The 25,001-nt window shown below is 43.4% G+C and overlaps 1 protein-coding gene and 1 long non-coding RNA gene across 2 annotated transcripts; one reads left to right on the forward strand and one right to left on the reverse strand.

Moving 5' to 3' along the window:
- On the reverse strand, positions 1-470 carry LOC310845597. Its single transcript, XR_014564858.1, has 2 exons — positions 371-470; positions 1-104 (listed from the first exon to the last, which is right to left on the reverse strand). It is a non-coding gene; the product is annotated as an uncharacterized lncRNA (long non-coding RNA).
- On the forward strand, positions 95-25,001 carry MINPP1 (multiple inositol-polyphosphate phosphatase 1). Its single transcript, XM_083740716.1, has 5 exons — positions 95-1,715; positions 8,714-8,911; positions 12,110-12,207; positions 14,182-14,315; positions 23,083-25,001. Exons 1-5 carry the CDS (start codon positions 1,124-1,126, stop codon positions 23,492-23,494), a joined length of 1,434 nt encoding a protein of 477 aa, XP_083596842.1. The 5' UTR covers positions 95-1,123; the 3' UTR covers positions 23,495-25,001.

Genomic DNA, 25,001 nt, shown 5'->3' on the forward strand with positions numbered 1-25,001 from the left:
TTTTTGCAGGAGTGTGGCTGAGGTATAGCAGGATCTAGAATATTCATAAAGAACAGCTCTCCCCTCTCCGGAGGGGTGAGAATCTCAGCTCCCTGCACAGGGTCCTCTCAGACCAGGAATTGTCTCTGATTCCTGCAAGCAAGCAGCTTGGTAGCCTTGCACTGCCTCTCTCTACCCCCCCCCCCTCCGCTTTTTAAAGGCAAAACCACCAGATCTTTCACAATTTGCCAGTATTATCTACAGTTTGAGCCTGTTTGTTGTAAGGACCTAGATGTTCCTTAGAATGTAACAATTACAGAGAAATTGCACTGCAAGTTTGCTGTAAATCTTTCAGCCTTAGCCTCTTCTGTTTCCCAGATTACGAGGATACTAGACTGGAGTGCATTGCAAGGTGGTTGTTAACCACTCACTCAGCCTTGACCCCAGCTTCATATGAGCACAGGGCTACTTTGAGCCACGGGGGTGGGTAGTCTAAACATATCTAAAATAACAGCGTTGGCATCACCCAAAGTCCATTCAACCTGCAGTCAAAGCAGCCTTATAATAACTGGGATCCGCAGCAGCATTGTTTTGTTGTTTGAGTATTTCTGACAAGACCCTCAGTAAGATATATGGTCGTGTGCTTATTTTGCACAATTATTCGGCCTTCCCAAGGCGCTGAATGGACTTGAGGGAACAAGGGAAAGGGAAGAATACATGATAGTGGTAGAGGGGTGCTTGTTTCTGTTCAGCTGCCCTGTCGGCTTTGGGAAGATCTTATCAGGCTTCCTCAGCCTTTCTCAGCAGGTTCCCGAAGAGACTGAACGCCACTTAGGGCTGGGCACTGTTGTATATATAGGATGGCAGGGAGAACGGGGAGGGATGGGAAGCAACAACCGCCATCTTGCTTGAGGGAGGCAGTGGCTTAAAGCGTTTAGAAGTCATGCGGCGAGGTGGCCATTTTGGGTGCGGGCAAGCAGAAAGTGGGCGGGGAGTCGCCGACCAATCAGCGGAAAGGAAAAGCCAAAGCGCGGAGGAGGAGGCTCCTGTGGCTCGACTTCCTGCGTGGGCTTCGCGCTTTACACCGGGGTTGCGGTCCGGGCACCGCGCTTAGGAGGAGAACAGCCGCTTCCTTGCCGCTCTCATGCTGCGACCCGACGGCTGCCTCTTGCTGCTGCCGCTGCTCTTCCTCCTGGCGCCGGGGCCCGCCGAGGGGAAGGCGGAGGCGGCGGCCGAGAGGCTGAGCCCCTACTTCGGCACCAAGTCCCGCTACGAGGAGCTGCACCCGGAGCTCCTGCGGGACCCGCTGTCGCTCGGGCCGCCGCAGCCGGGCTTCCCGCTGCCGCCGGCTTCCTGCGCCCCGCTGCAGCTCGGCGCCGTCTTCCGCCACGGCACCCGCTTCCCGACGCGCAAGCAGATCCAGAAGCTGGGCCGCCTCCACGGACTCGTCCAGGGAAACGCCGGGAAATGCAACGCCAGCGCCGCCTCCCGCCTGGCGCGCTGGACCATGTGGCTCCGGCCGGACATGGACGGCAAGCTGGCCCCTCCGGGGCGCCGCGACATGGAGATGCTGGCCAGGCGCCTCGCCCGCCGCTTCCCCAGCCTCCTGGCCCGGAACCGACGCTTCGCCTTCGTCAGCAGCTCCAAGCACCGGTGCCTGGACAGCGCCGCCGCCTTCCGCGAAGGGCTCCGGCAGGCGCTCGACGGCCAGCGGCAGGGCACGTCCCAAAAGCATGGTGAGAGTAACCCCGCATCCTTCCCACTCCCAGCAAGCCGTCCATTCTCTGCTTCATTATAACCTGCATGGGCGTAGCTAGGATTTATGTTAGTGAGGGCGGGGACACCCACCTGTCATCGTCCTCTGTTTGGCTCTGTCCAGCAGTTTCCGAATGATATGTCTCAACAACAGTTTTTTTACCACTTTCTTTTGACCCCAAGAGTGATTCTACAATTGCTACTTTCAGTTAAGTATTTGGAGGGGCGACTGCCCCCCTGCTCCCCACCCCCATCTATGCCCATGATAGCTGATGGCACTTTGGGGTGTGGGTACAGAGGTCCAGACCTTTTAAAGACCCCAAGGCGGCAATAATGTAGCCCACTTACTATTATTATTATTATTATTATTATTATTTGCACGTATTAGGCACTTTAGGCAAAGAAAAAGCATCAAAATGAAATGCACCACGTGAAAGCAGTTTGGCGCCTGGGAGTAAGTGTCATCTTTGAATTCAGTAGGACAGGGTTGTCAGTAGAGAAGCCTAGGTTTGCAATATGAGACCCTCCCCACCCCCAAGCAGATACATTAAAACCAAGAGGGAAAGAATTAAATTAAAACACAGCCCATCCACTTCTAAAAGGCCACAGAGATAGTTAAAGGCCTAGTTATAGAGGAAAGGTTTTGCCTGGCAATGCCAGGCTGGCGTCTAAATATATATAATCATGGCGCCAGACAATAATTTCTGGAGAAAGCATTCTGTAAGTTGGGAGGCACTGCATAAAAGGCACCTTCTGGTGTTGCCACCCTCTGGGACTCTCATGGAAAAGTCCTGCAATGCTGATCACAGGGTCTGGGTCAGTTCAAATGGGGAGAGGCAGCCCTGGAGGTACAGTGATGCCTCGCAAGACGAAATTAATTCGTTCCGCAAGTTTTTTCATCTTGCGAAGCACGGTTTCCCATAGGAATGCATTGAAAATCAATCAATGCGTTCCTATGGAAACCGCCTACAGGCCAGGTCCGGGGACAGTCTGTCCCCCGACCTCTTCTGAAGGCTGGGGGGTGGGACAAGGGCTTTTCTTCCCACCCCCAGCATTTTAAAAAACCCCGGGACAGCGGAGGACTTCTCCGCTGTCCGGGGCGATCTTAAAATGCTGGCGGGCGGCAGCGAAGCCTTCGCTGCCGCCCGCCAGCATTTTAAAAAACCCCGGGACCTCTTCTGAAGGCTGACGGGGGGCAAAAGTCTTTGTCCCCCCGCCTGCCTTCCCGGGGGCTTTTAAATCGCCCTGGGACAGCGGAGAAGTCCTCCGCTGTCTGGGGCGATTGTAAAATGCTGGCGGGCGGCAGCGAAGGCTTCGCTACCGCTCGCCAGCATTTTAAGATCGCCCCGGGACAATCCAGCACATCCACTACCACACCCTGAAGGTGTAAATGAGAAGCAGAGCTGTGTGCCATCAGCATATTGCTGACAACATACTCCAAAATGCCAGATAACGCCACTCAGGAGTTTCAGGTAAACAGCGCGGTGAATGAAATCGAACCCTGAGGAACTCCACATTGAAGTCTCCATGGGGCTGTACAGCACTCCCTAAGCATCATGCACTGGAAATGATGGTCCAGTAAAGGGAAGGAAAACCAAAGGGGAGATATGGGCAGATTTATTTCGAGCATGCGTTGGCAAACCACGTATCTCGTAGTATTTTTTGTCCCATCCTCCCTGGCGAACCTATTTTGGGCATTCGCTGGCACACCACTAATCCCGAAATATTTTTGCCTTATTTACCCAGAACGCCTCGCAAAAAAGAAAAGAAAGGGGGAGATAAAGGGAAGTTTTCCTTCTGCACATATGTTTTCCCTCTGCACATAACTGTTGCATTATAGGGAAGCATTGCATCGTTCTCTTTCTACACATAACTGTGGCCTTATGGGAACTCTTGCTATGGGAAGTATTGCTTCTTTTCTCTTGCATTCTGGGAACTCTCGCTTATAATCTTTTCTCTGTTTCTGCACACACTGTACGAACCTGTTCCAAACACCAAGACATTCCCTCATTGCTCAGTTCACCTTAAGTTCATGGTGACTTGTTCTCCATGCATAGTTGACCACATCTATAGAACTTGATTATTATATTCTTTCATGTTATGATCAATCATTAGTAATTGTTCATGTTATATTAATCTTTAGTTATACAGTGGTGCCCCGCAAGACGAACGCCTCGCAAGACGAAAAACCCGCTAGACGAAAGGGTTTTTCTGTTTTGGAGGCACTTCGCAAAACGAATTTCCCTATGGGGTTGCTTCACAAGACGAAAAAATCTTGCCCCCCGGCGGGTTTTTTTTTTGCTTTTTTCGCCCTTTTCCTAAGCCGCTAAGCCGCTTATCAGCTGTTCTGCTGATAAGCCGCTTAACAGCTGATCGCTGGAAGCCGCTTGACAGCTCTAGCACTAATCCGCTAAGTTGTCAATGGGCTTGCTTCGCAAGACGAAAAAACCGCTAGACGAAGAGAATCGCGGAACGGATTAATTTCGTCTAGCGAGGCACCACTGTAATTAATTAGGAGGTTTCATGCTTGTCTAGTCCCAACCTCATTTCCCAGCCTTTAATCTACCGGTGATTAATGTTCACATGTGATTCCCACTCCTCACATGTAATTCCCGCCTTGCATTTGCATTAACCAATAGGCAATGAGTTTCTTTGTGTTTGTATCAACCAATCAGCCACAAGTACACCTGTGGCAATGTTTGTAATATTCAATAAAAGAGAGTTCCCGGGACTTCCCCGGCAGACGCCTCTCACATGACACCTACTACTCGTCTCCCGTGATTTTCATTCCTACAGTCCAGGTAGGACTGGAACCATTGCAAAGCAGCATCACCCACCCCTAACTTGGACAGCTGATCCAGAAGGATTTCATGGTTGACGGTATTGAAAGCTGGTGAGAGGTTGAGGAGAATCAACAGGGGGACATCTCCCTGTCTCTCTCCTCTTTCTGTGCCAAAACTGGGTCTAAACCCTGATTGAACTTAGGGGGTTGGATAATCATTTAAGACCCCAGTCCCAGCCCTTTTCTCTTGATAAGGGTTGCTTTTGTCCCCCTTTGTGTGTGGTACTGGTCCCTCTCCTAAAAAAAGAAGACCTGGCCAGAACTTTCAAATCATAGTTAATGTGCTTATCTAATATTCCTGCTCACTGTGCAGCTAACTTAAATACCAGCCTTTATTGTTGTGGTTTAACACTCGCAAAATGTATGAAGGCAGCCTTTGGACCAATAGTAAGGAAAACTGCACTACTGAAAACCTATTCTGGAGAGATTATTACAGCAGCAAGCAGGTGAAGCAGGGCACATTTAAGAGTTATACTCACAGGAAAACAACAATTATCTGACACAACAATTTTCAACATCCAGACTCTTGACAGCAGAGCTAGGTTCATCTCCTGCCCTTGGCAAGCTGAGGAATGCCATCAACTCTCAGGCATGTGGTAAAGCCCCAGGACAGGTCAGAATCCCAACAGAAGTGCTGAAAGCCGGCCTCAATTTCTCCCTCATAATACACCTCCACAGCCTTCTCTTGCAGTGTTGAAAACAAGGATCCATGCCACAAGACATGTGTCACCACAGTGTCAGAAGTGGATGCCAGGAATAAATTACACAGAGTAAGTGACGTTAATTCTTTATTGGAAGAAACAAGGTCTGCTCAGGAGTGCCTGGCCTAATGATCACCATTCAAGGTGGAGGTCTGTTCAACCTGACATGTCTCCACACCAAGACAAAAGTGTGGCAGCTTCTTGTCTGCGAAATGTTGTTTGCAGATGATGCAGCCTTGACAGCACACTCTTAAGCAAGCTCTGAAAAGACTCGTCAGCAGTTTTGTCCAAGCTCGCATGGACTTCGGCCTCACCACCACCCTGATGAAGATCAACATATTGGGTCAAGATGTTACCAGCACTCCAGCATCAGCATTGAGGGTGGTAGACATTTTTATCTACCTGGGCTCCACCATAACCAGCAACCTTTCCATCAATGCTGAGCTGAACAAGTGCATTGGCAAGGCATCTATCTATGGCAATGGTTTTCCTCTTCAAAAGGGTAAGGGAGAATGTGATGCTATCAACCAATGCCAAGATGAAGGTCTATTGGGCTTGTGTGTTGAGCAGGCTGCTTTATGGAAGTAAGTTCATGGGTAACTTATACCCACCAGGAGTGATGCCTCAGTGCCTTCCATATGCATTGCATCAGGTAGATTTTGGACAGAGTCTCAAATAAAGGTATGTTCTCCCAAACCCACATTCCCAGCATGTTCGTAGTTCTGTCTCAGTGACATCCCTGCTGACTTGGTCATGTACACAGAATGGAAGATGGCAGGATCCCCAAAAGGGAGCTGTCACTAGACCTGTTGGCAGACCAAATCTGCATTACAAAGATGGCTGCCAACATGACACAAAGGCTGGCAACATCAGTCCTGTTGTATGGGAATCCCTTGCAGATGATTGGAGTGCCTGGAGAACAACAGACAGGTTGTGCATTTACAGCAGTGACCAGAGAAGAAATGACTACTCGGAGGAACGCAGACAGAAGAAATGCCACAGTACACCTGCATCAGTGCAGCCAGACTCCTTCATCTGTCCCAGCTGCAATAAAACATGTTTCTCCCTTACTGGTCTCTACAGCCACAGCAGACGCTGTATGTCTCCCAACGGTTCAACTTTATCCTCGAAGGCACACTCCTACATTGGCTCCTGAGACTGATAGAAACCAGCAACAATTATGATCAGGAACATCTGTTCTTTTTCCTTGTGTTCATAATAGCAAGCATTTCTATTTTATTTTTTCATAAAATGCCTTACAGGTTCTGTTTATTCTTCCGGAACAGAACTGGCAAATTATGAATTGTTTCCTAACTTTCCTTAAATGTTTTTATTCATCCTTAAATTGACATCCCCCCCTCACCCTTCTACATTTATCAATATCTATTTGCCATGCTAAGTAAGTTAATGGAAACTGCAAGTTCAGAACTTGCAGTGGCTTAGAATATCAGAAGGTGGATAAAGAGGGTCAACATGTCTGTGTCCTGTTTTATGAGCTTCCTGGAAGCAACTGTTGTATGGAACAGTAGGCTAAATTAGATGGATTTTGAACTAGTTCAGCCAGATTTTTTATTGATCTTTTGCTTACTCAAGCTGTTTTTCAAAAAGCCATACCTACCCATTTTACTTTTTGAGGATTATTTAATAAATCACAGAATTCCTGCACGTTACACGTGTCCGCTTTCCCACAGAACCTTTAGATTAAATCTTATTCCACAACAGAAATTAAGCTGAAGTGTATAACTATCATTCTCTAACCTTGATCCTCAAAAGTTAGCCTCACTCTCTCCCCTGCACCCTGGTTAGGATTGGATCTTCAAAAACGTTTGTGCGTGCATTTGCTTTTGTTATTGTATGAAATGACACGTACTGTGCAGAGATAGCACTTACTACTAATAATACATGGCAGATATGCTTGCATAGGAACTAACATGATACTCAGTATAGATTGGAAACATTGGCATTTAAGACATTTCAGGTATGAAATATATTGCAGTATATTTAAACATACAAATTTTAGTAATATTAAGGAAATTTAAAATGAATAAATAAAGTGAAAATATTTTATGTAAATCACTTCAATGATTAAGCGATACACTAATTGTGTTAAATAAACAAATAACATAAGACACACTGTTGATAACTGGATAGTACTGCGTATGCCAGCAGTTAAAATTAATCTTGAACCAAAGGCTCCTTGGGTCATATTCAACGTTTGGGCCATTTGTTCCTCGCTCATGATAAAAACAGTGCATACTGAGAACTGCAACCAACAGATTGAAAAACCAATGTGATTGATGTCAGAGTAGGTTAAATTTACATGAGATTTTCATATTAATTGTTACACAGAAGATAGGCATGTTGAAACACATGAAACATTCCAAGGTAGTGTATTCTGTTTATATGTAGGAACTGGGGGACAGGAAGATCAGTCTCAGATTTTTGTACTGGGATTTCAGGTAGGGGCACTCAGAATGCTAATGAGCTGTAGCACAAAGTTGGGAAATAAGGAATAATGGATGTTCTAAAGGGCACTGAGCAAAATCACTTCCTTAAGTTCCAAGTGCCCAGAAGTGAGGGGTGGTAGTTACTGGGAAGATAATCATAATTTTATGAACTAGGGAAAGTGCAGAGCTTGGTATTTAGAAAGGATAAAATAAGAGCGGTCCATGATCATTCAGATGGTTGATTTTAGTGAGACCCTGAATAGTGTCAGGCAGGCCATTGCCTGTGGTGATGTGACTTTATGGTCCCTTGTTTCTAGAATCAAGCCCACAATATTCTTTGCGCAAACCATTCATCCAGTTTACTTTTAGCAAAGTTTTATGTGAATAGAGGAATTCACAGAACCCTTGGTTTCAGAACCCTTTTGAGAAATTCTATGCAAAATGCTTTATATAAAAAAGCATATGCCCCCTGTAGTTTACTTGAAACAACTACCTTTAACTCAGTGTTTGACAGAAGATTATTCAGTTTTAAGAGTGTGGACGCAGGTGGCGCTGTGGGTTAAAGCCTCAGCGCCTAGGACTTGCCGATCGAAAGGTCGGCAGTTCGAATCCCTGCGGCGGGGTGCGCTCCCGCTGCTCGGTCCCAGCGCCTGCCAACCTAGCAGTTCGAAAGCACCTCCGGGTGCAAGTAGATAAATAGGGACCGCTTACCAGCGGGAAGGTAAACGGCGTTTCCGTGTGCGGCTCTGGCTCGCCAGATGCAGCTTTGTCACGCTGGCCACGTGACCCGGAAGTGTCTCCGGACAGCGCTGGCCCCTGGCCTCTTAAGTGAGATGGGCGCACAACCCCAGAGTCTGTCAAGACTGGCCCGTACGGGCAGGGGTACCTTTACCTTTACCTTATTTTGCAACGTGCTTGCTTTTGTGAATTTATATTCCACTTTAAAGCCACTTACGACATTTAACAACCTTTTGCCCTTTCATTTTCAGCCACGACGACAGAAGGAATTGAAACCAACGACAAACTGATGAGGTTTTTTGATCTATGTGAAAGATTTGTTAAAGATATAGAAGACAATGATACGGCTATGCATGAGCTGGATGCCTTCAAGGAAGGTCCTGAGATGAAGGAAGTAGTGGGGAAAATCGCAAATACCTTGTGTCTACCAGTGAATGACTTAAACGCAGGTAATGTTCTTTTATCAGCTTCCTACCTGTTCTCAGTTATTACGAAGAGCAAATAAGCAGTAAACATAAACATCTGTTGGAAAAGCTTTAAAGGTTAACTTCTGTTGAACCTGACTGGGGACATAAAATATTTACCCCGCCCCCGCCCCCCCAGTGCCTTGTTTTCATTTTCATCGCTCTTAGGGACTGGTTCACATAAGTTAAAGTATCTCAGCTGCATGCATTGTATGACTCTCACAAGTGCAGAGATGCACCCTTGTGCCACGCAGAGCGAAAACTGAAGCCTAGTTCATGTTTCTGTGGTAGCCTGGAGAGAGCAGACAGTCGTGCTCCATTGAGACACACTCTTAGAAGTATTGAAGATGCTTGGGGAAATTTGTACGATGAAGTGCGGAATGCAGAAAGGAAATGGCCTATCAACTCTTGCATGCGGTTTTCAGGTAATGGTGCACACATGCCTATTTCACTGCTACAGTGCTTTTTCTTTTTAACTACAAAACATCCACTACCAGCAAGCTCTGTAGCTAGTAACTAACAATATCCATGTCACGACCCATTATCAACATTGTCTTTTAATAAGCTTTATTTTGGTGTGTGGCACAAGCTACTGGTGTCGGCACAATTTCAAGAACCTCTGTAGGAAGAGCAAACAACTAAAACTATCTACCACAAGAGCTGCAACTTTTCCAAAATTATGCCTAGAAGAAATGTACGACTAGTTCTCTGTGCCCAGCTGATATCTACCCACAACTGGCTGCTGCCAGAGTTGTTTAAAGAACTGCTGGTGGTGAAGCATAGAGGAAGGGTGTTTGTGGTTGGTTTTCTTTGTAAGTCTGTTTCTCCTGGGTACATGCAGATGTTTGGGGCTGCCTAAAGGAATGCTTTGACTTGTGGTCAAACACTTAAGAAGCATGAGAAACCAACTATCGTGTACAAGTTCTTTGTGGCAACCTTTGCCCCCTTCCTGGGCCACAGGCTAACTTTATTAGATTTTACCAGGAAGAAAGTATTTTCATGAGAAAAGAGAGGTCCTCATCTTGCTGTTGTTGTACAAACTTTATGGATCCAGATGGTGATAGTGCTTTTTTTCTGTGGGGGACGCAGGGGTAAGCATACCCCTAAACATTTTGTGAATCTAAGTTTGGCCTCATTGAGGGACAGTATTTCAATATGAGTAGGAAAATGAGAGTACCCCTAAACATATTTTTAGAAGAAAAGCACTGGTGATAGATATTCCTCATAACTTTGTGAATCAAGACGGTGTTAGGTATTCCAGTCTGGTACTAAAAACCCACATGCACCCAGTTTAGTGGGACACAGATGAACAGTGAAATGGGCATCTGGATGTGCATTTGAATTAATTATTTGCATTATGGATCTCCTTTTACTGAATCAGGCAGTATTATTTCATTCCACAGTATTTTATCCTTCCTATCAACCGTTTCAGGTGGTTAACATTCCATTCCTATCAACCGTTTCAGGTGGTTAACATTCCATTTAAAATACAACAGAACATCACTAAGCACCAATCAAACACAAAAAGTGGGGGAAAGACATACTTTTATTGGATGAACATAGGTAGTATCATTATTACAGTTCACTATTCCCCAGAGCCACTGCAAACAATTCTATCCTGATTTTATTTACAGATAGGTAGCCGTGTTGGTCTGCCATAGTCAAAACAAAAAAAATTCCTTCCAGTAGCACCTTAAAGACCAACTAAGTCAGTTCTTGGTATGAGCTTTCGTGTGCATGCACACGAAAGCTCATACCAAGAACTGACTTAGTTGGTCTTTAAGGTGCTACTGGAAGGAATTTTTTTTGTTCTGTTTTTATTTGTGATAGATAAAGGCAGGTGCATCAATTCAAGTTTTCTAGCAGCATAAAAAGTCCTTTCTGTCTCACTCTTGAATTCATTAGGCAAGGGATTTTGAACCATAATTGATGGAGAAGGAGCTCTAAGATATGCAGATATAAATGCAGTAAAGAAGGTCAGTGTCATATGATATAGTATTGACACTTCCGTAACTCCAACTAATGCAGTTTTGACAGTTTCATTTGTCACTTGCCTTTTCTACAGATTGGGTTCTGGTGTCCTTTTTCACTTGACCATCTGAACTAACTAAAGAATATTGAGTTTCCTGTAGTGTACATGCAACAATGATTTCTAGTTACTTTAATCATAACCCTTCTAAGAGTGATTGAAACAAGAGCAGGTAGTCAGATGTTGTCTGAGTATACGTATTCACTTATAGGATGCATGCTGGGTTTTTTTTACAGAATATATGATTATGATTATTTCAATGGTAGAAAGTTTAACATGTTAAGTTTCACCTAACAGCCTTAAAAACGAGGCTTATATTTATACAGTTTGCAATTTTAATTAAGTTGAGTTTTTGAACAAGTTTGTGAATATTTTCAGAAGCACATGCATGCAGAAAACACTCCAGGCACTGATGTGTTCTTGTTCATACAAATCTAATCAAATAATTCATTGCAAATATTTAATACCCACCATGTATTCCGTGTTTATATCATATGTTAAAAACATGCTTGAAATACATAAAAATCCCATATTCACTAGCTCATTTCTTTTTGCTTATAGTTTGTAGTGTATTATATGTATTGATTCCAGGGCTGCAGAAGACTACGGACCCATTTGTGGAATTGCAAACATAGTTCTTGCTCGTCACCCCTCTGTTTGTGCCAGGGATAGGGGAATTTCTTGCCTGCAGGCTAGATCTAGCTCCTGATCCCTTTGGATCCATTCTGTCTCATCCCTTTTTGCCCCTCCTTGACACAGTAATTAGACTAGAAAAAAGCTTCTGTTGTTGCCAATGGAAGCTTTTTTTTCAAAGCCTAATGGATGTACGGAGGATAGGAGTTCAGAAGTGAGAGAAAATCATGACCTTGCCCCCCACGCTTGTTATCCATTTCCCAAGATGTTATCCCTGAGGAAATACGACTCTCAGCGTACAAAAGGTTTCCTAGCCTTGTTCTATACACAGGACTTGGTTCCCAGATTGTATCTCTTTTTATTGCGTACCTTCATAGCAGTTTTGTAAAGGGGCGTTTTGTTCACCACTGATGTGGTCCTTGTGTCTTGCCCTTTCTGCGTAAACATTTCATTGATGGCTTGTGGCATCCTGCCTGACGTACTGTCGGTGTGTTGCTAACTGTTGCTTTTCTTTACAACAGATTTGGTTCAGGTGGCATTTTTCACTTGCTCATTTGAGCTGGCCATAAAAAACATTAGCTCCCCCTGGTGTTCGCTCTTCAGTGAAGAAGATGCCAAGGTAGGTACTGTGTACACATCTGCAACCCCCTTAACTAAAGAAATGGAGAATTGAATGTTGCAATGTATTGTGAAAAAAACTATTATTCGGTCTCACAGAATTATATAGAACATAGCGGGTAGTATTCAGCCAAGAGTAGAGCTGCTGAAAGGGATGCGGGTGGCACTGTGGGTTAAACCACAGAGCCTAGGGCTTGCCGATCGGAAGGTCGGCGGTTCGAATCTCCACGATGGGGTGAGCTCCCATCGCTCTGTCCCTGCTCCAGCCAACCTAGATAATAGTAGATAAATAGGTACTGCTCCGGTGGGAAGGTAAACAGCATTTCTGTGCGCTGCTCTGGTTCGCCAGAAGCGGCTTAGTCATGCTGGCCACATGACCCAGAAGCTGTACGCCAGCTCCCTCAGCCAATAAAGCGAGATGAGCGCCACAACCCCAGAGTCGTCTGCGACTGGACCTAATGGTCAGGGGTCCCTTTACCTTTACCTAGAGCCGCTGAAATTAATCAGCATTACTCAGCTAAGTCCATTAATTTCAGTGGTCTACCATGAGGAAAACTTAGTTGAATTCTAACCATGAGCTGAAATCTGGTACTCACTTAACATGATTTAATTTGACCAAAACAGTCTACTGAGGCACAATGAGAGGCACAAATACAAGATGGATGACACCTGGCTTGAGAGCAGTACATGTGAAAAGGATCTAGGAGTCTTGGTTGACCACAAACTTGAAATGAGCCAACAGTGTGACGCGGCAGCTAAAAAAGCCAATGCAATTCTGGGCTGCATCAATAGGAGTATAGCATCTAGATCAAGGGAAGTAGTAGTGCCACTGTATTCTGCTCTGGTCAGACCTCACCTGGAGTACTGTGTCCAGTTCTGGGCACCACAGTTCAAGAAGGACACTGACAAACTGGAACGTGTCCAGAGGAAGGCAACCAAAATGGTCAAAGGCCTGGAAATGATGCCTTATGAGGAACGGCTAAGGGAGCTGGGCATGTTTAGCCTGGAGAAGAGGTGGTTAAGGGGTGATATGATAGCCATGTTCAAATATATAAAAGGATGTCACATAGAGGAGGGAGAAAGGTTGTTTTCTGCTGCTCCAGAGAAGCGGACACGGAACAATGGATCCAAACTACAAGAAAGAAGATTCCACCTAAACATTAGGAAGAACTTCCTGACAGTAAGAGCTGTTCGACAGTGGAATTTGCTGCCAAGGAGTGTGGTGGAGTCTCCTTCTTTGGAGGTCTTTAAGCAGAGGCTTGACAACCATATGTCAGGAGTGCTCTGACGGTGTTTCCTGCTTGGCAGGGGGTTGGACTCGATGGCCCTTGTGGTCTCTTCCAACTCTATAATTCTGTGAGGCAAATACAAATGGTACCACCACGGTTTGGTTTTGGGGAGTGTCATTTAACATTCCTGCTCTCGTTAGATACCCTCTCCTACTCTGCCCAACCTTCCAGCCTGTCACCCTGAACATCTGCATGTAGATGCTTAGGGTAACAGATGCATATATATTGGCTTTTTTCAGTCTCTTTCTAAGGAATACTAAGTTCCTAAAAGTAGCATCTGCTTTTAACAGGGCTCATAACCAATGTCTTTAGCATTAGCTGCACCTATTGACTTCACTCCTGTGCAGGAAAACAATCACTCATATTCCTATTAAATTGTAGACTTCAGTGCTCATTCCCGTTTGCTGTTCCTGGCTTGCCCCTGGGAGGCTTCGACTGCAGTGTTATAAAGGCAGGTCTCTGCCAAAGCATTTGCTCCTGATTGCAATGGTGGTGGGGTGGGAAGAGGAAAGAACCCATTGCCTGGGGTGGAAAACGTGTTATCTATCTATATTGATGGGTTAGGTACCAATAGTTATATGAAAGTTTGTGTGTGTTGGAATGGCCTGCCTGCAATTTACTAAAATATTTTGTTGCGTGTAAAATAATCCTTCTCTGTAACAACTTTTAAATGTGTGTGATACTAGGTTCTTGAATATCTGAATGATCTGAAGCAGTACTGGAAGAGAGCTTATGGGTATCCTATCAACAGCCGCTCCAGCTGCATTCTTATGCAGGATATCTTCAAACATTTGGACCAGGCTGTTACAGAGAGTAAAAGGTAAAAAGTGTGTGGTGGTGGTGGGAAAACATACTCTGTTTCGTGGTCCCATTCTAGGTGTCACTAAAATGGTTCCACCTTCTTGAATGTGCCACAGCTGCTATTTGTGGAATGATCAATATATGTAAGCATTCTTTTTTATGTTTTAAAAGACCAAAATGAGTGTGTGCGTGTGGCACAGAGCTTTCCAAACTTTTCATGTTGGTGACACACTTTTTAGACATGCATCATTTTGTGATTCAGTTTTACTAGCTAACCAGAGGGTAAATTAACCCCTTTCCAGCCCCAGGAGGAGTGTGGGGAGCATTCACATGACACACCCACACACTGCAGCTAACACACTAATGTGGTGTAACATGCAATTTGAAAAGCTCTGGTGTAGCAGGTGGTGGAAGAAGGGGACAGGGAATGTGGGTTGGCGAACCTTTTTCAGCCCAAGGGTTGCATACCCTTCTGGGCTATGTTCCAGGGACAAAAAGAGGCAGAGCAACAAATTTGAATGTTAACTTTGTACAGTAGGCTAGTTTTTCTACACCCCTGCCTCTTCCTACCATCAGAAAAGCCCAAAGCATCGCAATTCAAGGACTTATTCTAGCCAGCCAAAAGCACTTGAGGCCACAGAGCAGGGAAAGTGGCCTAGGGAGGAGGGGACGGCCTGGAAAAAGTCCTGAATGTCAGATGCTTACAAAACAAGAGGATGATTTATTGAGAGAAGTGTCTTCTATGGGACCACCTCTCTTGGCATGCCCCATGGAGAATCTTAAGGTCCACAAATGACACACTTTGGAGGTCCCAGGTCACAAGGTGGTTAGATTGGTCTCAACTAGGGCCAGGGCCTTTTCAGTACTGGCCCTGATTTGGTGGAACACTCTGTCACAAGAGACCAGGGCCCTGCAGGACTTGACATCTTTCCGCAGGGCCTGTGAGACAGAGCTGTTCCGCCTGGCCTTTGGTTTGGACTCAGTCTGACCCTTATGTTTCCCTCCCCTTATGGTTTTGATCTATGGGCTACTTTTAAAATGAAGCTGCATTTTAAATTGTATTTTAACTTGTATTTTAAATTGTTTTTTTTCTTTTTCTTTTTCCTATTATGTTTTTATTGTAATTTTACTGGTGTTAGCTGCCCTGAGCCTGGCTCTAGCTGGGGAGGGCGGGGTATAAATAAAATATATTGTATTATTATTATTATTATTATCATTATTATTATTATTAGATTTAAATTCAATTGAACCACTATGGTCACAGTTAGGTGTATGAGCAGGTATTTTATTTGGCTTGCAGCCCACTTGCGACTGATTTCCCACTTCAGTTTGGATCTGTGGCAAAACCTCCCTTCAGTTTGTTTCTGGATGCCTGGATATCAAGCACATGACTATAACTTTTTATATTCTAAAATGAGTGGAGAACATATGGTGTCCGTTCTTTAGTGAGCATTTATTTTGAATCATTTGCAGAAAGGCAGTATGACTTCCCATCAAACATTATCCCAGTTTTTAGGGCCCTTCCCTGTCACTTTCCTTACTGCAATAAGTCATTTTTAATTTTTTAAAAAATGGATTTGTTGCACCAGAGCACTTTAAATTGTGCAGACCTAAATATCCATAAGCTATTGAATCCCTCCTGAAAAATAGTGGCAGTCTGTAGGCAGCTGATCGTTAAACAACAAAAAGCTGCAGGAGATCCCAGTTATGAATTGCCTGCATCGTGTCTAGATTTGATATAATAGGAGCTTTGTGAACCAGTGCTGTTCCTTTTCCTAACAGTTGATGGCAGTATAAACAGAAGATGCTAATCTAAATTTTGAATAGGTTTCTCTTAACTAAGCTTAGTAAACTAAAGTACCTAATTGCCTCTTTCACCTACCAGCTTTTTCTGAATACTGATCATTGTTTATCCTGACAAGAGAGCAGAGGGCAGCTGTTGCCTTCTATGGAGGGTGAGTTGAGACACACAGGGAAACAAAGTGACTTGCCGTATGTGACACTTAGAATCGAGTAGATAAGTTTAACTTCCAGCCACTAATCCCCAATTAAAGCTGCAGCTAGATGAGATAATGTATGCAGAGCTAATGTAAAATAAGCATTCTCATACCTCGTTCAAAATAACAAGCCACTTTTTTATCTACCATTTTTCTATTAAAATGTACTTAGTATGGAATAGTAGAGTATTTAATCAGTGTTACCTGTACCAAGAGGCAAACAGTTCTTTCCCACAACATGAATTAATGTTTAAAAAACACTGTGAAATCATTGGAAGTCTTTAAACTCTATTATAATTTGGGGTAGAACTTAATTTTCTTCCATGCGAAGGTAACATTTTGAGAAGTGCCCATCTCTAGATATGTCCTATTCCACAATTCCATTCAGTATCATTCATATATATATATATATATACACACACACACACACACACACACACATACATATATGACCAGACATTTTACTAAGCCAGGCATAGGCAAACTCCCATCATCCCTAGCTAACAGGACCAGTAGTCAGGGATGATGGGAGTTGTAGTCCCAAAACATCTGGAGGGCCGAGTTTGCCTATGCTTGGACTAAGCTACATAGAAACATACAATTGTAGAGTTGGAAGGGACCCCATGTGTCATCTAGTCTAGCCCCCTGCAATGCAGGAATCTCAAGCAAAGCATCCAAGGCAGATGCATAGTTGCTTCATAATTTCTTCCTCCTCACTTCGTAAATTGTTTCCCCCCCCTTAAGAATTTTAATTTGTATATGATATGTTTATTATAAGGTTAGGTAAAGGTAAAGGGACCCCTGACCATTAGGTCCAGTCGTGACCGACTCTGGGGTTGCGCGCTCATCTCGCTCTATAGGCCTAGGGAGCTGGTGTTTGTCCGCAGACAGCTTCCGGGTCATGTGGCCAGCATGACTAAGCCGCTTCTGGCGAACCGGAGCAGCACACAGAAACACCGTTTACCTTCCTGCCGGAGCGATACCTATTTATCTACTTGCACATGACATGCTTTCGAACTGCTAGGTTGGCAGGAGCTGGGACCGAGCAACAGGAGCTCACCCCGTCACGGGGATTCGAACCGCTGACCTTCTGATTGGCAAGTCCTAGGCTCTGTGGTTTAACCCACAGCGCCACCCGCGTTCCCTATTATAAGGTTAACCCCTGCCTTAATAGAGTGACCATATGCAAAGGAAAGCACTGCCTCTGTGCTTTTTAACTGAGGGAGGAATTTCAGCAGGTGCAGCCTATCCTATGCATGGATAAGAGACACTTCGTGTGCTTAAATCTTCTTCTACACAACTTTTAAACGTTCAGAAGTTCAATTGGGTTATTCAGCATTGTGATTCATTAATACCTTATGACCAAGGATTTATTTGAATCAGTGGAGGGGTGTGTGTGTGTGTGTGTGTGTGTGAGAGAGAGAGAGAGAGAGAGAGAGAGAGAGAGAGAGAGAAAGAAAGAAAGAAAGAAAGAAAGAAAGAAAGAAAGAAAGAAAGAAAGAAAGAAGATTCTCTTCAGTGACTGGGAGGGATCACTATTTGACATCAGAAGACAGCCTTATTATTGACCCTGTATGAGATATGCTCCTCTGTGTACTAATCTTTGTGTGTTTAGGGATTGGCTTTGTTTGGAATGGCTTTATGGAATGTTTAATTATATAACCTTGTAAAGATTTTTAAGAGCTCTAAACAATTTAGGGGAGAAATTGACTTGTCCCAACCGCAGTGACTTTTAAAACTGCATCCTGAGGTTGAGGAACAACTTCTCTCATTTAATTCCTGGCAGAAGTTAAGACTCCACCTGGTGGACCGTAGCCACAGCCTCAGCTTCTGAACAATGCACACTGAACTTTTCAAAGCCCTATGAAGTGAATGGTTGCATTTCTGTTGTGGATTCCGTTTATTTTTACAAAGACACGGCCATGTTTTTAGTCCTCTTGCGTGCTATAGAAAGAAATTGAAGAAAACTTAGAAGGAGCAATGGCAGTCCTCATAGTTGGAATCATGGAATTGCAGAATTGGAAGGGATCTCAAGGTTCATCTAGTCCAACTATACCTGCAAACCCAGTGACCTTTGGGACGCTATCAGCTGGCAGCTGATGTTCGAATAGAGATAATGCATTACATTCTCTTCCTTACTGAGAACAGTACACAGATCAGAGCTGTTTGGTTGTCATCAGGCCAACAGGTGGTAGGGAGGGCAGCATTAGGGTTGGTTTGAGAATTCAGTGTTGAGCTGTGAGTGCCGAGTTCTGTCACTGTTGCCTTATAAGCTTGGTGCCAATTTCTGCCTATTTTTGGTCTTCCTGCGTAGTACTGCTTTACAAGCATAACTGAATGCAGTAAGGCATGTGTATGCGTAAGACATGCACAGGTTTACACTGTCAGATACTTTTCAGAAGGGCAGGGAGAAGCAGAGCAAGAACTGAAGACACTGCCACTATAGTCAGATAGCTCCAGTGTTATTTCATCAGATTCAGCCTTTGCCAATACAGTGTCCTTCAAATGCTCTAGGGCTACAAGGGCTACAACTCCCAACATGCTGCCTGGAATTGAGTTTTACACTGAGCTTTCTTCTTCATTGCAGCTTAGAAATGCGAGGGTAGCTTCTAGTTATTATATCATTTCAAAAGGCATTTGGTAGTCAACAGAAGGAGTAACAGGAGTCCTTTAACAACTATTGAAGTTGAGATTATGTAGTCTGGTTAAACACCTTCCTTCTTCTGAGTCATACCACCTGTCCATCTGCGAGAACAGTGTTCCTCAACCTTCGGTTCCCAGGTAACGTTGGACCACGACAACATCCCTGACCACTGGCTAACTGGATGGATCCAAGGTTGAAGCACACTGCTCTAGAGGGTGGGGAATCTTTTCCTGGGGCCATATTGAAAGCTCCCACCTCCTCTCATGGGCCATCGTGACAGGCAGATGGGGTCCAATGGGAACTCCAATGCCCGCAGACTTGCTTATTTGCACTGACAGCAAGCCTTGATTTGTCAAGGAACAATAGAGAGTGCTCTCTAAGGCTCCTAATTGTTGGCAAACACGTCTCTACCTGCTCCACACTTAACATTGCAGATAATATCAGGTGTCGGGCAGGTTGGTGTGGCTTGGGGAAAATGGTCTCATAGACCAAACTGGAACCCATGCTGGGCCAGACTAGACTTGTAGACCGGAGGTTACCCATCTCTGTTGTAGAGTCTAGACTGGGACTGGTGGTATTTGAAGTCCAAAACATCTGAAGCATGCTTCCTCAAACTCAGCCCTCCAGATGTTTTGAGACTACAATTCCCATCATCCCTGACCACTGGTCCTGCTAGCTAGGGATCATGGGAGTTGTAGACCAAAAACATCTGGAGGGCTGAGTTTGAGGAAGCCTGATCTGGAGAGTGCCAGATTGACCAAGGCCGATGCAGCCCTGTGTTATGTATTGTGACTTGCAGCAGCTCACCCAATAGCAAGGGATAGGTTTTAGGGTTTCTGAACACATCTTGACAGCTTGGTGGCAAGGTATTCTGTGTGCTGAATTGACTTTGGGATACCCACTTCCGATTCTTTGAAACAGAAATAAAACTTTAAAATGCCAGCATGTAAATTCAGATTTGATTGTTTTCTGATATCTCTTTACTGAATGAGTTTGTACGTTACTCCCAAACTCTTATTACACAAGCTAGAGAATTTTGGATGTTGTTGTTTTTTAGTCGTTTAGTCGTGTCTGACTCTTCGTGACTCCACGGACCAGAGCACGCCAGGCACCCCTGTCTTCCACTGCCTCCCACAGTTTGGTCAGAAGATAATTTTGGATACAGTGGACTATCTCATTAGGCATTAAACTCCTGAGTTCATGCTTGAGAGAAACGCCTTCTTTCTAAACCAGTCAGACACTGCCTTCATTTGTGGGTGAGGCTTCTAAGCTGGCAGCCAACAGATGAAAATGCCAAACATCACCTTTTGCCTAAAGAAAAAGAACAAAGATCTGTTTGCTATGATAGTTTACTAAACAGAAAGCAATTTGTGTTGTTCTTTCAGATGTCAGATGTTGGCAGAAACATTTCTGCTCCCAGAATTTTGATACTGATTTCTGATCAGTGTTCAAAAATGTGCGATAGCACATTGGTGCAGGCTTCATTTATTTGAGTTTTATGTTGGAGTTACCTAGCTTATTCTTATGCGCCTTATTAGGCTATGCATCACCTGCCAACCTAGCAGTTTGAAAGCACGTCAAAGTGCAAGTAGATAAATAGGTACCGCTCCAGCAGGAAGGTAAACGGCGTTTCCGTGCGCTGCTCTGGTTCACTAGAAGCGGCTTAGTCATGCTGGCCACATGACCTGGAAGCTGTACGCCGGCTCCCTCAGCCAATAAAGCAAAATGAGCGTCACAACCCCAGAGTCGGCCACGACTGGACCTTATGGTCAGGGGTCCCTTTACCTTTAGGCTATGCATCAGAGAAACCTGAATGTAAGAAGCATGTACTAAGAAGCACTAGCCACATGGCAAAGACTATAGGAAGCAATTACTTTGGTAAAGGAGGCATCTCATCAAACAGCTAAAATGTTCATCCTGACCAAAGACTAAATTCACTTGTGTTGGTTTTCTTAATAAAATAAAATAAAAGAAAGAAAGAAAAAGAAGGAAATTTGGTATTTGTTGCTTGCATTGGGTCAGTAATTGTGGGAAAGGGGTAATTGTTTACCTTCATTTCCTTATGTAAAAACAGTTTTTAGTCTGATTTCTTGGGCTTGCTAAATCACAGTATGGTGGGGAATTTCTTCTGTACTACCCCACCATAAGCACAAAAATATGTATATGAATTCTTGGAGAAATGAGTAATCTATCTTATTTCCTTAATGCTTGCGACCGGTTATAAAGAATTGAGGATATAACATAACTTGTGCAGTACTTTATTATGTCAAAGTGTCATTTTTAAACTTCAGAAGCAGGATACTTCAAAGCATTCTTCTCTAAATGGGACAGGTCAAACAAGTAGTTGCATTTTATTTCCTTTTTGATGTTACAGGTTAACTTAAAGTACCAAGAACTTTCCTCTGTTGAATTAAAAACTGTATTTTAGCTTTGGCTTGTGTGCTTCGTGTGCTTGTCATAGCTGCTGCTAATAATTCTAAGGCTTGAAAGTTTTTACATTTAATTGTGAAGAAAACCTGGATTTATGAACTGGGCTTTGTTTATTCCATTCACAAAACACAACATATGTAAAGCATGGTGTCCCCTAATGCAAATTATAGTTACACCTCTATGTTCCTTTATATAGATTATGTTACAAGCTTTTAAAGGTAGGGACAGCATAGTGTGATAAGTATCTTATCAAGCTTATTACTGAGAAGCTTGGTTTAGCTGGAACTCTAAACATACTTATTCATTTCTTAAAATGTATACACCGCTTGATGTGGGGGGCACACCTCAAAGCAGTTTACAAAAAGATAAAACTGAGAAAAATCCACAACCTTACTTCAAAGCATACAAAGAATAAAAATACTGGAGTTGACATTCTGCTTTACTATAACATGAGCACATGGAATCATGAGTAACATGGGATCTCGGACCTTTAAATTTTCTAAAAAATATATTAACTATAAATAGTAGTGATGATAATAGTTTTGGGGAGAAGAAACTAGACAGCTGCTTTTGCATTACTTTTTTATATTGTACCATCACCGCGGTACATTAGAGTTACATAAGCAACATAGACGCTGTAGGAACTTACAATCTGAAATGAAACAGGCATTGGGTCAGTTGACTGTCAAGGTGGAGGAGTGGAGATCATGGGCAGAGATAAAATGAGAAATAGGAGTCAAAATATAGGTTGAGCAGGGGCAGAGAGAGGTCTTGAAGGCCAGGCTTTCTGTTGACTATAGAAGATCATGGGAAGTCAGGGAAGGAAACAAATGTGGTCAGATCAGTGAGAAATGAGAATAATTTTGGTTTTGGTTTCTCGATAGATGGGAGAGGACTAAGATGTGAAAGAGGAAGAGGCCAGAGGGCTTACATAAACCAGAGTTGTAGCCACGAGGACAGAGAGGAACAGTTGGATTTTTAGTATGTTGTACAGGGAGAAAGGTCCATAACATGGCCGTTCTAAACAGGTGGGTAGCAGTGGAGAGAAACTAATCCAAGAGAAGCTGTGACACTTTGCCTGGACAATAGGATGAATGAAGTCGTCGCCATTCATGTGCCAAAAAAATCACTACAGAGTGAGCGCATCATCTGTAGATGATTTGCGAGTTGCACATTCTCTGCTTTGCCATTCATTCTCTTTAGAGAATTGCTCTCTTCCACTGCACCCCAATATCCACATGATCTCAGCTGTAACTGCAGGTCATCTCTTAACCGGGAATGAGATTGAACTCTGTAATCTTCTAGTTCTTTTCTTTAAAATAACATATTATTGTTATTATTATTATTTTAAAAATGATTTCTTGACCAAGTGTTTTTTAGCATGCCATTCCTACGGTTCAGACCACCAAAAGTAAAACAACTCTTTTACAGTAGCATAGTTTGCTAATTCTTGTAACTATACAGTAGTTGTGCCTCACTGCTTAGAACTCCACTACATTAGTAAAAAAACAGCGTTTTGAATGCGTTATAAACATGCAACACCAGATGGTGCTGGAGAGTAAAAAAAATTATGTGATTTTCCATAGCGCTTCTTTTTCTTTTGTTATAACGATTTAATTTCTGACTTATTTATAGCGTGTTTTCCCCCGAATGTGTAGATCCACCCTTAGATTCATCTGACTAACCATCTTTTGCTTGGCTTTTAAACTTTCTAGTTCGAAGCCTATTTCCTCTCCCGTGATCCTCCAGTTTGGACATGCAGAAACCCTTCAACCTCTCCTTGCTCTCATGGGCTACTTCAAAGACAAAGAGCCTCTTAAAGCTAACAACTACCACAGGCAGATGCACCGGAAATTTCGTAGTGGCCGCATTGTCCCTTATGCCGCAAACCTGTTGTTTGTGCTTTATCACTGTGATCAAGCCGCAACTCCAAAGGAAGAATACAAGATCCAGATACTGCTCAACGAGAAGCTGCTGCAATTTCCACACACGGGAGAAACAGTTGCTTTGTACACCGACCTGAAAAACCACTATAATGAAGCCCTCCAAAATTGTCACTTTTCTGAAGTGTGTGACATGCCAAAAAATACTACTGAAGGTGATCTGTATATAAAGGGGACAAAGTAGAGGAAGCGTTTTTTGTGTGTGGAAGTGTTTGATAAAATGTAGCTCTTTTGCTTTTGCTACTTTTTAGGAAGATGTACCATCACACTTTAAAAAAACAACTTCATAAACTAGTTTCTCAAATTCAAAAACAAAATTACAAAAACAAAGATACAGGACATCTCAAAACATTCAAACAAACCTCTGAAGCTGTTTCTGGAAAAAAAAAAGCTGCCTTTTTTAGGATCAATAATGATCTAGGTGTAACCACATGGTATTTGGCATACAGTTTACTTCATAGCTATACCAGTTATTTAATGTGAATAGTTTGGAAGTTATCGTGGATCTCAATTGCTGCTTCACTGGAATATTCACTTGTGAATACAGCCTCTTATGTACAAACATCTCCTAAGTACAAACATCTCTTATATAAGATTCCAGGTGGTTTTCATGGTCAGGTTTTACAAAAATAATTGGTTTTTGCCAAGTATTTTGGAGACCTTGCATAAAAGGTTGCATCTAGTTAAGTTATACTCAAAATAGTCCACTGAAATAATGGACTTTACTAATTACTGTTTTTAATGGGTCTGCTCTGAATATGACCTATTTGCGCACAACCCCCAAATTGTAAAGCAATAGGAGAATACCAGTGCTGCTTAATCTATTTTCATAATTCAGTCTTTTTTGTGTTTTGTTTTGATAGCTTTTGCCCAGCAATAATGTGGTTCTGTGGCTTCAAAAAGAGGCGTCGTACGTTTGCCAATTGGGCAGATGCCAATCTGTGATGGGCATTCAGGTATTCTATAATAATGACATTGAAGAGAAGGGGGTCACTGCTTTGAGTTCAGTTTCAAAACGAACAAAATTGCTCAGCTAGAGAGAGCACAGTTGTACCTTGGAAGTCGAACGGAATCCATTCTGGTAGTCCGTTTGACTTCCAAAATATTTGGAAACCAAAGCATGACTTCTGATTAGCTGCAGGAAGCTCCTGCAGCCAATCAGAAGCCCCGTCAGATGTTCAGCTTCCAAAAATCGTTTGCAAACCGGAATAGTCACTTCCTGGTTTGCGCTGTTCGGGAGCCAAAATGTTCGAGAACTTAGCTGTTCGGAAAACCAAGGTACAACTGTAGTGCATAGTGTACATTTTAAAGAGGAAATCCATGATGCTTTAATATGGCTTCCCCCTTTAAATCCATTCTTGGGTGTGGTTTCCATATTTAAACTGTAAAGAGACTGCTTTTCCCAACTAAATATATTCAATCATGCATTGAAGCAGGAATTAGTTTTTCAGAATTGAAAATAGTATTATCACCTCAGTCTTGGCTTTTTTTTTTTGTCTGTTTCTCTGTAGCTTTTTTTCATTCCTATGAACCATTCCTGGAAACTGGAGTGTTGTTTTTTTAGTGGGGCACTATCTTGGATACAGTATTGCTAAACACTTTGAAGATTTTGGTTTTGGTTTTTACCAAGAGTTGCTGCTAAAAAACCCCTGCTTTAAAGAAAAATTAATAAAGAACAACTATCCATAAAA

This window comes from Podarcis gaigeae, assembly GCF_964106915.1.
Source record: "Podarcis gaigeae genome assembly, chromosome: 5".
NCBI lineage: Eukaryota > Metazoa > Chordata > Lepidosauria > Squamata > Lacertidae > Podarcis > Podarcis gaigeae.